This window comes from Lontra canadensis, unplaced genomic scaffold (assembly GCF_010015895.1).
Source record: "Lontra canadensis isolate GAN:19392208 unplaced genomic scaffold, GSC_riverotter_1.0 scaffold177, whole genome shotgun sequence".
Lineage (NCBI taxonomy): Eukaryota > Metazoa > Chordata > Mammalia > Carnivora > Mustelidae > Lontra > Lontra canadensis.
In genome coordinates this window covers 1287439-1301722 of record NW_022631171.1, presented here as the reverse complement: position 1 = coordinate 1301722, position 14284 = coordinate 1287439, and the positions used below count along the sequence as shown (strand labels likewise).

At 40.2% G+C, this 14284-nt stretch overlaps 1 protein-coding gene across 6 annotated transcripts in view; it reads right to left on the bottom strand.

Moving 5' to 3' along the window:
* Nucleotides 1–223: 223 nt before the first annotated feature.
* The window catches only part of RGS20 (regulator of G protein signaling 20), a 75639-nt gene continuing 61578 nt past the window's right edge, over nt 224–14284 (bottom strand). For 3 of the 6 annotated variants that reach the window (XM_032846596.1, XM_032846595.1, XM_032846594.1), the window contains exons 3-5: nt 9116–9202; nt 3489–3723; nt 231–716 (exon numbers count right to left, since the gene is read on the bottom strand). In XM_032846596.1, the coding sequence (XP_032702487.1) occupies nt 528–716; nt 3489–3723; nt 9116–9202 (511 nt within the window). In that variant the 3' untranslated portion in view covers nt 231–527. Of the gene's footprint in view, nt 717–3488; nt 3724–9115; nt 9203–14284 lie in introns of all 6 variants that reach the window. The other 3 variants (XM_032846591.1, XM_032846592.1, XM_032846593.1) reach the window with 3 other exon arrangements.

The window sequence follows — 14284 nt, the reverse complement described above, 5'->3', positions numbered from 1 at the left end:
AAAAGCGGAATTCCATTTTATAAGTAGTGGTGACACATCTTTATAAAATGGGAATTTGGGTTCTGTGATGGCACTGAGAAGCAAAATATTCAAAGCAGCCAGACGGAAGGAAGGAGTAGCTAAGAAACACTTGAAGGCCTTTCCCTTGGGAGGAGAGTCATCAGATACCGCACTCATGCAAAACAAAGGCAGTCCTCTTGGCTCTAATGGGACGCATGTGCCCCAGGCAGTAGGAGTCTTCTAGAGTATCTCTGTGCCATTGACGACATGCTGCGGTGACCGTAAATGTAACTATCCTATCTTTTTCTAAGACGGCCATACCCCACTTTTCCCCTGAAAGTATCAGTACAGGTGGCGACAGTTTACATTGTGAATATATAGGCTTCTGTAAAAGGAAGCATCTGTTTATTAAAACAGCCCAAGTATTACTCTAGTAGAAGGTACTACTACCTATAAGTTCCCTGTACTAGATGCAGTCCATCAGTTCTTTTATTATTTTATTAATAATAAATATATTTGATAACATCCTATGCTTCAACTGATTTCTCAGCTAAGGACTGAAGCAGATCTTTATAAAGGGCAGAGTTCATGAACCGGGGATAGGAGTCTCTGTGCATTAAGGTGTAGATCTGGAGTTGTGCATCATCAAATATGTGTTGGGATGGCTCCACCATATTCCTATTGATGACTTCTCTTACTCGGGAGTCCAAACTGACCTGTCAGTAGAAACACATAAGAGTGGTATTAGACATATTTCTCTTTGGAAATCCATCCCCAACGCACGATGACTTGTTCTGTTTTTTAAAAAAATCCCAAATCAAACAAAAAGTCATCCAAAAATCTAAATTGCTGAAAAAGAAACTGAACACATAATGCAGGGGCTTCTCAAGCTTTAGCAGCATCGGAAGCCCCTGGAGTGGCTGTTAAACGATTACTGGCCCCCACCTGCAGAACTTCTGAATCCGTGGGTCTGGGGAGGGGCCTGAAAAGGTGTATTTGTCACAAGTTCTAGGTAGTGCTGGTGGGATCACACTGTTCTAGAAAACCACAACATTGTTTTCCTTCTTTAAATAGATTGTACTGTGTCCTCTGAAGAACAGACTTGCTAATTTCCTAATAACATTAGGTCTAACCCCTGGAGGTCCCAGGCTGTGGCCAGGTGGAACACAGTTGCAGATTCTGGGAATGAGCATCAGGCTGGCTGGTGAATGGATGCTAACTCAGAGCGCTGTGGAAGGGGTGAGAGCACCGGGCCAGTGTTTATAGCCCAGCTATGTGTCACTGCTTATCTGTGGGGCCTGGGACAAAGTAAGCTGCACCTTAATGAACTCCTCCATAAAGAGGAAAATGGTGATGGATAATGGTGATTGGTGGGGATTTAATGAGAATTTATGTAAGGTGCTTGGAATGCACTAAGTCCTTAGGAGACATTGGCTCTTCTTTCTCTGATGTTTTTCTCATCCTAGAAAAGGCGGTCTCAGACCGGAGCAAGCTACTGGGCTCATACTCTCCCCATAGGATGCCAGACAAACATGCCTACGGGCTGCAGAGCCAAGCTCACACATCTTCTCTTCCGTGCGAAGGACCTTGGCCGGACCAACTCTGCCCCAGGAGGCCATGGTAGTTTTAGTGCTGTACAATGCACATGCTCCTCTTTCGTATGAACCTGAAAATCTGACTAGCTGAATCAGTAAATACTGACTTCAGTGATCTGTCTTCCCAGATGCATATACCCACTTTCCTCCTGGAAAGCCCCTTGTGCCCACCCATAGGTAGCTCAATACAGTTGACCTCGAACAACATGGGTTTGAATTATATTCTTCTCTTATGATTTCTGAGTAACAATTTCTTTTCTGTAACTTTATGGAAGAATACAGTATAGAATACATATACAAAGTATGTATGTGTTGTCACTAAGGCTTCTGGTCAACAGTAGGCTCTTAGTAGGTAATTTTTTGGGGAGTCAAAGTTACACATAGGTTAGCTACTGTGTGGGGTTAGTGCCCCCAACCCTGTGTTCTTCAAAGACCAACTCTGCATTCAACGCAGATTGCCAGCATCTCTGGATCTCTTTCTTATATAGCTTGTGGAGGAAGAGAACGTTTTATTTCCAATTTCAAGTCCCTCTCATCCTTTTCACTCTGGCTCTGTGTTTAGTCACAAAGTCTCAGGCACCCTGCCTCTTTAAACCCTCTCAGACCTGTCTACCTCGTCCCTCTTCTCTGCCAAGACCCTTGGGGAGGTCACTCACCGTTTCCTGCTGGATTGGTTCACTGGCCTCCTAACTGGCCTCCTGTCTCCCGAGTGCCCCTCCACACCACCCCACTGTTTGGTCAGAGGCCTTCTTCTAAAGCAAACCCCATTCTGACACTCCAACTTCAGACCCGGCATTGACTTGGCCAGGCACTCAGGCTAAGTCCGAAGTTTACAGTCAGGAGGCCTTTATGATCTGCTTCCACGAATTCCCCTGGTCTACCTTACTATTCCACTCAAGAATATAAAGAATTTGGAGTTCCACTTGGAATTTTAAGAAAGAAGGAGCTAGGGTTGCCTCGGCACAGTCGGTTGAGCTTCTGATTCTTGGTTTCCGCTCAGGTCATGATCTCAGGGTCGTGAGATCATGACCCATGCTTAGCAGGGAGTCCGATGGAGATTCTCTCTCTCTGCCCCCCTCTGGCCCTCCTCCCACTCACTCACATGATCTCTCTCAAATAAATAAATCTTTAAAAAAGAAATAAGGGGCACCTGGGTGGCTCAGTGGGTTAATCCTCTGCCTTCGGCTCAGGTCATGATCTCAGGGTCCTGGGATCGAGCCCCACATTGGGCTCTCTGCTCAGCGGGGAGCCTGCTTACCCCTCTCTCTCTGCCTGCCTCTCTGCCTACTTGTGATCTGTCAGATGAATAAATAAAATCTTTAAAAAAAAAAATAAATAAAAAATAAAAAAGAAATAAGAAAGAAGGAGCTCGGTTTTGAGATCACCCTGACCCCACAGATTTTAGATACGAAGGAACAAAAAAACTGGGGGGAATGGAAGCTTGACTGATGTCTCCCGGACAGTCTCTCTGCTCTAAGGGAAGGACACCTCAGGGAAAAGCTCTTTCTCATATTAGTGAGGCTATTTCTAGTCAAATAAAAATACCTGTAAAAAATATTGGTGCTCAGAATAAAAGGACAATTTTAAAGAAATGCTTACAGGGTTTAATGTTTTTAAACAGTGTTTACAATAAAATGCATAGACTCCCCCTTCTGGAGAATCTGGTGAAAGTCAGGAATACTTTTTCCAGAAAGAGGCACAAAGTCTTTCACAGATTTCAGGGCCCACGGAGAGCCCGCGTGTGGGACCACGGTCAAAGACATCTGGATAGAATGAGTGTGGGTGGAGTCATCTTTGTTTTGGACCAGCTGTCACTGTGCCCGGTGACCCTACACTGACGGTGTTCATTTTCCAAGGGCCTCCCAGGAGGAAGTCCTTTGTGGGGGTACATACCTCTTTCGGAGAAAGAATAGAAATGTAGTCTTCATAGATTATCCTTGCTTTCTCTTCAATGATCGTTTTATTAGCTTCCTTTTTCAGTTCCTCACACGCCATCCAGAAAAGCATATTTTCTTCACTGAACTCTGTTCGGAGGAATTCCCGAAAAGCATTCCTTCCCGCTGGAGTGAGCATTACCTTGTCGAAGGACTGAGCCCAGGCATTGACTTCCTCCAGGGTGGGACTAGGGCTTAGCAGAGATGGAAAGAAAGGGGCAAGAGGGAGCTATGTTATCAGTAGTTACTTTGAATTTCCTCACTAGAAACCTACCTTTTTCCCCTCTGAGGATGAAAATGTGCCCCTTTGGCCCTTTTAGGAAAGGAGAGAGCTGTGCTCGCTTCCATAGGCCCTTGGCAAAAACACATGAATATGATCCTTTCCAGCTGTTCAGCTGGAGTGCACGGCTGTTGCCCATTAAATGCTCGCAGACCGATTGTTAGAACTGCTAAGAATGTACTTATTTACATCTGGATGAGTCCTGACAAAGTTTTAAAATTGTAACAGTAAAGAAAAATCCTAGAAGCATGTGAAGGCTTCCCAGTGACCTGTGACAGAAGTACATCAGACCTTAGCACACTACCTTCCAGAACAGCCACAGATTTTTAGAATTTTACAGAGAAAGGGGAAAGAATAGGTTACATAAGTGCGAGCTCTAAAGGATGATAACAAGCACACCCTGGAGTTCAGTATTCATCGTGAGAACCAGCTCCTCACCACCAGCCGCGCCTCCTGCAGTCCCCTGGCCGCACCCCCCTCTCCTGACTCCCCCACCCTGAGGGAACTGCTGGATTTGACTTTGGACCCACCCTGGTTTAGTTCATTTTTTACTTATATTTTAATTATATTGAGGTCAGAAAGAATCATCTGTCCAACAATGATCCCTATTAAATATTTCCCCCCCACCTTCCTTTTCATCGTGTTTATGTAGGTAGTTATCCCTGAAGAATATATTCTTCAGTGTTTTTTTTCCTTCACTTTATAAAAATGGCTGACGCTATGTTCTTCTGCCACTTGGTTTTGTCACCCCACACTAAGTTTCGAAGATTCGCCCGCATGGCTCCATGTGGCTAGAGTTCCTGAGTACTCAGGATTTATCTCCAACTTCCCAATCTTGTACTGTCCTCATCTGATTTCGGTATCCCTGTTGAATTGATTTCTGAGACATTTGGGTAGTTATACACAACCTGTATAACCTTGGAATGATTAATTCCAGAACTGCTTTGTGGAACCAATCTGTAAAAACCCATTGAATTTAGTGTTTATTTTGTAGGAGGCTGTTGTGAGCTGAGTACTATCCCCTAAGAAAAGATATGTTGACATCGTAACTCTAGTACCTCAGAATGTCACTGGATTTGGAAATAGAGTCTTTGTAGATTTAACTAAGTTAAGATGAGGTGATTAAGATGAGCCCTGATCCAGTGGACTGATATTCTTTTTTTTTTTTTCTTTAAGATTTTATTTATTTGACAGAGACACAGTGAGAGAGAAGCAGGCTTTCTACTGAGCCTGATACAGGGCTCCATCCCAGGACCCTGGGATCATGACCTGAGCTGAAGGCAGACGCTTAATGACTGAGCCACCCAGGTGCCCGTGGACTGATATTCTTATACAAAGGGGAATCTGGGGGCGCCTGGGTGGCTTAGTTGGTTAAGTGTCTGCCTTGGGCTCAGGTCATGATTCCCGAGTCCTGGGATCCAGTCCAGGCTCTGCTCAGCAGGGAGCCTGGTTCTCCCTCTCCCTCTGACTACTGGTCCCCCTGCTTGTTCTCTCTCACTCTCTAATAAATCAATAAAATCTTAAGGAAAAAACAACAACAAAGGGGAATCTGGATACAGAGACAGGCACACAATGGGGAAGGATGGTCACGTGATTGGCATGACGCATCTATAAGCCAAGGAATGCCAAGGACTCCTGAGCCATCAGAGGAGCTCTAAGAGTGAAGAGGTCTCCCCTAGAGCCATCAGAGAGCATGGCCCTGCTGACATCTTGATTTTGGACTTCTGGCCTCAAGAAAAGTGTAGACTTCTGGCCTCAGAAAAACAATATAAGAAAAAATAATACAGAGGGATCCCATGTGTCATTTGTCCAGTGTCCCCAAGGTGACATCATGCAAAACTATAGTACAACTTCACAGTCCTCCTGGACACTTCTGATAGTTGGATTCTGCTCACTTATTTTTGTGATTCCATCTTTGATTGCTTTATACGTTTCAGAAACCATTATTTTATATATTTTTATAGATGATTCTAATATCTGAAAGTCCTTTGGGCTCTAAATCCAAGCGTCATTTCTACAGACTGTCACGGGTTGTAGGTTGTGTCCTTTAAGTTTTAGTTTAGATTCTGGTTGGTCTTACTCTTTAGAAAACTGAGAGTCAAAATTGGGTATATTTTCTTTCCTCCAGAGAGGTTGTGTGTTGGCGTCTCCTGAGATCTAGGAGGTGTAACTGACCCAGGACTACCTGGGCTCCTTTCATAAATCAGGGCTTAATCTGGGATCTCAGTTTCAACACCTCGTCCCCACCCTGCTCTGTACTTTCTCAGAGAAAACCCTTCATTCCTGTGGTTAGCAGTCTCACCTCTCAGGTTTTTGCTTACTTTTAAAATTTGCTTTGGTTTTTCAGGTACTTTGTCGTTTTCCTTACTTTCTAGGATTCCAGCGATGCAAAAGCTTTGGAATAATGCAAAATATGTTGTTCCACATTGGGAAGCCCCTCCGGTGATCTACTCTGCCACACTGCCAAAAATTCTGTATTTAGTTTGGAGGGGTAGAAGATGTATACCCCAAAATTTGATATGTGGCTACTTGTCCTAGTTGTGTGAAGGTCATAGAAAAAAAAAAAAAAAACCACACTCACATATATAGAGGTTCACAGTGGAAATTCTATGTCCTTTTCCTGAAACCACATCTTGAAGATGGATTATAATGAACTAGCAGTGAAGCATACATGAAAGGTTTAAGACCAGAGAAAGTAGATTATGGAGAGAAGGGAGTGAGCAGACCCCCCAAAAAGGATATTGAAACAATAGTTTCAAGTTTAGTTTCCAAATTAGCTTCATTGTGTATAGTTGGATCCCATTTCTGTTCAACTATGTGTGAATGCATAGAAAATTCCTTTGAAGACATATTAAAAAAAAACCCATGATGGCAGTTATATCTGGAGATTGGGACAAGGTCTAGAAAAAAAGGAAGACTGAGTTTTTATTGCAAAACTTTTGTAGTGTTTGGGTTTTATTTTTATAGTGGGTAGACTTTTTATCATGTAAAAAAGCATTGTGTATGGAAACAAAGTATCCTTTATACTTAGGGAAATTAGTTTTGAAAGAAAATGTTTTAAAAGATGTTGAAAACATAATTTAAAAATAGTAACTTAAAGTAATCTACATAAAAATCTTGGATTTTTTTCAGAAAGTTAAATTGGTGTGGCTAAGTATCCTAAATTATGTTCCTTAAATATGAGGAGTCAAAAGATACTTTTTTATTCCTGTCAGTTTTAAGAAATACATATTAAAGGATGATTCTGAAAAACTTAAAGGCAATTGCTAGTACATTTTTTTTAAAAATAAGAGAGAGCAGAGGTGCCTGGCTGGCTCAGTCCGTACTGCATGCAACTCTTGATCTCAGGGTTGTGAGTTCAAGCTCTACATTTGGTGTGGAGCCTACTTAAAAACAAACACACAGGAACAAACAAATAGATAAAAATATTTAAAATAAGAGAAAGCAATATGCATTACTGAAGGACCTAAAAGCAAAGAAGGCACAGTTCAAATAGCAAAAACCAAAACCAAACAAAATTAAGGAAGTAATTAAGAGGTATTACAAGGAATCAAAGAATATGCTAGAAGATTAAATTTACCAGTCATCAAAATAACTGACCCAATGTCATTGAATTCTAATTCCCCATTTAGAGACAGACTGCTATGGGACCAAAATCTAACATAATGCTATTTTCAGCAATCATACAAATCATACAAAATATTACAAAAGTTAAGAACAAATAGGCAAAGATATATGAGGTAAATGCAATAAGAATAATATTAATATCTAAGTAGAATTGGAAACGAAAAGCACTATGTTGGATAAAGTCATTTCATATTCTGGAATTTGACTGAGAACAAATAATGGCCAACATATATTGAATGCTTGCCAGGCTCACAATAGCCAACAGCAAACTGTGATCCCCATTTTACATACAAGGAAACTGAGGCAGAGTGTGGCTTCTCAGTAAAGTGCCTAAGGTCCCACTGTCAGGATGGATAGAGTCAGGCCTCAACGAGGCATTCTGGTTCCAGATATAAAAGCCTCAAAGCTTTGGTACAGAATACAACATAACAGAATATATAAAATAAAAGCCATTTTAAAAAAAGTTTATTTTTTTAGTAATCTACACCCAACATGGGACTTGAACTCCCGAACCCTGAGATCAAGAGTTGCATGCTTTTCCAGTTGAGCTAGCCAGATGCCTCAAGATAAAAGTTATTTAGAATACTTTTTATTTATTTATTTGAGAGAGAGAGAGAGAAAGAGAGAGAGTGCCACAAGTGGGGGGAGGAGCAGAGGGAGAAGCAGGCTCCCCACTGAGCAGGGAGCCCGATGATGTGGGGTTCAATCCCAGGACCCTGAGACCATGACCTGAGCTTAACCCACTGAGCCACCCAGATGTCCCTTGATAAAAGTTATTTTTAAACAAACTCATAAATTGTGGAATATTTTTCAAAAGTTTTTACTTATTTTTTTTTAGAAATCTCTATACCCAACATGGGGTTTGAACTCACGATGATCAAGAGTCTTATGCTCCTCCAGAGCATGCCAGGTGCCCCAGACTGTGGAAGATTTTAATATGTTTCCCAGACTTTGAAAAATCTGGGTAAGGATAAATAAGATTTTAATATGTTTCCCAGACTTTGAAAAATCTGGGTAAGGATAAATAAGATAAAGAATGAAAAAGAAACACTTAAGTAACCTTTTAGTCTACTTGTTTTTTTCCTCTCAAAAATAAGCAATTTAATACAAGATGTATTTGAACAATGCTTTTAGGATATATGTCTAGTATATGTGATAATATAGGTATAATATCAAGAAAAGGTATTAGAATGGCTAAGTGAAAGTAAGCCAATTAATAATACAGGACAAAAAGAGATAATTTTAAAATCTGATATTATGGAAAGTAATTTTATGTGTTTTCTTCCCAACTTTTTTTTTCAAAATACTAAAATGAAGACAGTATTACATTAGCCAGAGTATAAACTTAATAGTTAAGAAAAAAATGGACTTTTAAAACTTTTCTGAAAATCAAACATATATGTTTCACTATGGTCTCTTATTTTAAAAAGTCTATCAGATGAAAATAGGATAATGTCACATTTTGTCAAGAAGCATCGATTTGTATTTGTGATTAGCAGGGATGAACTTAATATGGAACTAATTTTTCTCCCTGTCACACAATGAACTCTGCAGAGTGGAAATTGTGATTTGATATTATTAAATTGCAGTTAGAGAAACTGTTACAATGCCGAAAAAAATCAAAACAATAAAGCTGGCATTTTTGTCAGTTTAGTGAGCTAAACAATAATGAGATTTACCTTTCTTCACAGGTTGGAAGGTCTTCTCTTCTGAGTTCATGGGAGGGCCTCCTGGGTCTCTGTTCTTCTTGGTTTCTAACAGTAAGACTGCATGAAACAAGACATTTCCATGTCAGTTGAGATCATTCTGCATCGAGGAATATTTTAAAGGGAACTCCAGATCACCACGTAGAATTTCTTTCTTTTCTTGAAAAAAATTGACCCTGACTGGTTTTCTTAAAACCGAAAGTAGGGATCCTGGGTGACTCAGTTGGTTAAGCATCTGCCTTCAACTCAGGTCATTATCTCGGGGTCCTGTGATGGAGCCCTGTTGTGCTGCCTGCTCAGCAGGGAGCCTGCTTCTCCCTCTCTGCCTCTGCCCCCCACTTGTGCTCACTCTCTCTCAAATAAATAAATAATAGTAAAAATAAAAAGAAACCAGAAATATGATGCTAAAATATTAACAGAATAAATTATAATATTATGGTCTACACTAGTTGAGGGAGAGTTTACATTTAAATTAATAGTTCTTTTTTTTTTTTTTTTAAGATTTTATGTATTTGACAGAGTGAAAGAACAAAAACAGGGGAAGCATCAGGCAGAGGGAGAAGCAGCCTCCCTGCTGAGCAGGGAGCCTGATGTGGGGCTCAACCCCAGGACCCTGGGATCATGACCTGAGCCAAAGGTAGACGCTTAATGACCGAGCCACCCAGGCACCCTCATTAATAGTAATTTTCATAAAAACATGTCCATTAGAAAGTAATAAAAAGGTCAGGTTATCAGGGATGTTTTGGGTTTTCATCTCATTTCTGCACCTTGAAAAAAAGTGTACATTCTCTAGGCAAAATGTGTTTGTGTTTCCAATCCAAAATGGAGGTTTTAAATATTTATAGGTATACTTGGAAAAAGTGTTAGAGGAAAGCATACAAACAAAACTTATTGTATTTTTCAGGAGACTTTAAATTTCCTTGTATACATCTTATACATCTCTTTGTACACTTATTCCAAGTGTTTGTGTTGTTATTGCAAATGCAGTTTTCATCTCATCTCCTAACTGGTTCCTGTTTGTATTTATCAAGGCTATTACTTTATTGAGCATTATTTATACATCAGGAAGTTACCTGTTTAAAGTGTACAATTTAGTGGTTGGTAGCATAATCACAGGGTTGTACAACCATCACTACAATCTAACTTCAGAACGTTTTCATCACTCTGAAAGGAAGGCCTGAAGAGCAGCTCCTCCCCATCACCCCTATATCCCACGTCCTCCTGCCCCAGAAACATGCTAATGGACTTCCTGTCTCTATAGACACGCTTCTTCTGAATGCTAGAGCACGTGGTCTTCGGTGGCTGCCTTCTGTCACCTGGCATCATGGTTTTACGTTTCATTCATGTTGTAGTGGGTATATCCGTACTTCATCACTTTTTGCAGCTTAATAACATTCCCTAGTGTGGATATGTGACACTTTGTTATCCATCCATCAGCTGCTGAACATTTAGGTTATTTGCACTCTTTGGCTATTTACAAATAATTCTGCTGTGCACAGTCATGTACTAGTTTTTTTCTGTGGACGTTTGTTTTTATTTCTCTTGGGTAGACACTTCAGAGTGGAAATGCTTTCCTATGATAACTCTATTTTTAACATTTTGAGGAGGTCGCACACTGTTTTTCAAAGCAGTCATGCCATGTTATCTTCCTACCAGGAATGCTGGCAGACTCAGTTTCTCGACATCCTTGTCTACACTTGTGTCTGTCTTTCTGATTCTTACCATCTCAGGGGGTAGGCGGTAGTATCTCATTGTGCTTTTAACTTGCATTTTGCTAATGGCTGATGAGATGAAATAGTTTTTCATGTGTTTATTCGCTCTTTATATGTGTTCTTTGGAGACCTGTCCACTCAGATCTTTTGCCTACTTTTATATTTATTTATTATTACTTTTTTTAATGTTTCAACGTCACAATATGTTATTTATTTATTTATTATTTATTATTTATTATTAACATATAATGTATTATTTGCCCCAGGGGTACAGGTCTATGAATCATCAGGTTTATACATTTCACAGCACACACCATAGCACATACCCTTCCCAATGTCCATCCCCCAGCAACCCCATCCTTCCATCCCCCTCCCCTCCAGCAACCCCCAGTTTGTTTTGTGAGAATAAGAGTCTCTTATGGTTTGTCTCCCTCCCGATCCCATCTTGTTTCATTTTTCCCTCCCTGTCCCCTACGACCGCCCCCCCTTTTAAAGATTTTATTTATTTATTTGACAGAATAAGCAGGGGGGGGCAGTAGGCAGAGTGAAGGAGAAACAGGCTCCCTGGGATCATGACCTCAGCTGAAGGCAGATGCTTAACTGCCTGAGCCATGCAGGTGCCCCCATATTTTTTTTAAAATTTAATTTAATTTAATTTAATTTAAACGTCTTTAAATTTTTTAATTTTTAAAGTATTTTATTTATTTATTTGAGAGAGACACAGATAGCAAGAGAGAGCACAGGCAGGGAAGAGAGAGAGAAGCAGGCTCTCCACTGAGCAGGGAGCCTAATGTGACTTGGGGCTTGATCCCAGGACACTGGATCACGACCTGAGCCAAAGGCAGACACTTAACTGACTGATCCACCCAGGTGCCCTGAAATGTCTTAAAAATAAAAAAAAAGAGATTTACCTATTTATTTGAGAGAGAGAGCGAGAGCAGGGGTGGGCAGGGACAGAGGGAGAGAGGATCTTTTTTTTTTTTTTTTTTTTTTTTAAATATTTTATTTATTGATTTGACAGAGAGAGATCACAGGTAGACAGAGAGGCAGGCAGAGAGAGAGAGAGAGGGAAGCAGGCTCCCCGCTGAGCAGAGAGCCTGATGCGGGACTCGATCCCAGGACCTTGAGATCATGACCTGAGCCGAAGGCAGTGGCTTAACCCACTGAGCCACCCAGGCGCCCCGGGAGAGAGGATCTTAAGCAGACTCCCCACTAAGCACAGAGCCCAACTCGTGGCTTGATCTTAAAATGCTGAGATCATGACCTGAGCCAAAATCAAGAGTCAAGATGCTCAACTGACTGAGCCATCCAGGTGCCCCTCTTTTGCCTACTTATAAACTGGTTTGTCTTTTTATTTCTGAATTGTAAGAGTTCTTTATATTCTGAAGACTATTCTTTTTTTACACTAGTATTATATCTTTCTTCATATTGAATTCTTGTGTATTTGCATTAATTTAGCGACTGTTCCCTTGGGATTTCCAGGTATACTCTCATATGTTCTGCAGGTAGGGAGAGTCTTACCACTTCTCTTCTGAATCTTACGGTTGTTTTCTCTTGTCCAGCTGCACCAAGTGATAGCTAGTGCAATGTTAAACCATAGGGGAGAGCATAGACATCCTTGTCTTGTTCTTGTTTTCAGGAGAAATGCTTTTAGTTCCCCATTAATTTCAAAATGGATTTTTACTATTGGATATACTGAGTTTGCTTTATCTGACTATTGTTCCTATACTCTTTTCTATTCCTTTTATTATATCTTTCCTTTCCACTCTTTCCACCATTTTATAAGAGTCATTCAGCCTAGTTTTAGCACGTTTGCTTTATGGATTTTCAGTAATTGTGTGTGTGCACATGCAGCTGTTTTTCGTTAATGCAAAGTCATTAGAAATGCAGGAACTCTTCTGACTTGTTGCTTTCATGATGCCAGTTTCAGTAAATAATGGTTTCTTGAAACAAAAACAAACTTAAGAGGCATCTGTAGGGTGTTCTCACTGTAGGAGGGTAAATACTGCTTGACTTCTTAGGCTTCTTTTATAAGCAGAAACATCAATACACAATGGGTATGAAAAATCAAAGCGAAACAGAAAGGATGAATTTGAAACAAGATTTCTAAGAGAACTGGAAGTTACATTGTGAATTAAACAATGCAATCTTTATTTAAGCTTTGACATGTTTTCCATGTCTTATTTTTTAAAAGTAGGAATATTTCTCAATGAGATACTCTGTTCTTAAAAAAGTGAAAAATATATTTTGTGTCAAGCTTTTAACCCAAGTGTATTGTTATTGTTACAGTAGAACAAGAAAACATTGCTGGAAGCCACAATAGTTGTTCACTATGTTTAAGAGCCATTCAGTAAAAGGAGCCCCATGGTTAGGTATATTTTGGTAAATTTCTGAGCTACAAAGAGGAAAAAATTCTTCAATCTTCTAGAAAGGAAAAAAAGTTTAAAGAAATCAAGCACCTGCATGACTTCTTTGATAAAATGAAATGCCAGAAGGCCATGAAGCAGAATTTTGAGAAAGATAATACAAGGGTTTAGAAAACACATTGCCTTTTTCTTTTCTTAAAAATTGTCTTGGGGCGCCTGGGCGGCTCAGTGGGTTAAAACCTCTGCCTTCGGCTCAGGTCATGATCCCAGGGTCCTGGGATGGAGCCCCACATCGGGCTATCTGCTCAGCAGGGAGCCTGCTTCCCTTCCTCTCTCTCTGCCTGCCTCTCTGCCTACTTGTGATCTCTCTCTCTGTCAAATAAATAAATAAAATTAAAAAAAATTGTCTCTGTTATGTATTATCAACACGGATAAGTCTTAAAAGCATGCTGAGAAAAAGAAAATCAAGGAGAGTAAACACTGAAACAGTTAAAGTTTGCTGCGTACTTTTTTTTTTTTTTGGAAGATTTTATTTATTTGTTTATATATTTGAGAGAGAGGGGCGGGAAGGGGCAGAGGGAAAGGGGAGGAAGAATTCCAAGCAGACTCCCACACTGAGCATGGAGCCCGATGTGGGGTTCAATCCCACAACACTGAGATCATGACCTAAGCCAAAATCAACAGTTGGACGCCTGACTGAGCCACCCAGGCACCCCACAATTTTTTTCCCCTCCAGCACATACATTTAAATGCTATTTGCTATTGCATTGCATAACTACACTGCAATAAATTTATCCATTCTCTGTTCATGAATTTTAAGGACATTTTCAATTTTTCTCAATAAGATTAATGCTTCATTTTTTCTTCCTCAAGTACACCCTTTCTTTTAGGGAAGGTCTGAAGACAGTTAGCTCTCTTGGCCTTTGGATGTCTAAAAATGTCTTGTTTTACTCCTGCCCTTGAATTATAGTTTGACTTAGTTTTCCATTACTTTTCTCCAGTTCTTTGAAGATATTGCTCTATTGTATTCTTTTAATTGAAGTATAATGAACATAACAGTGTTA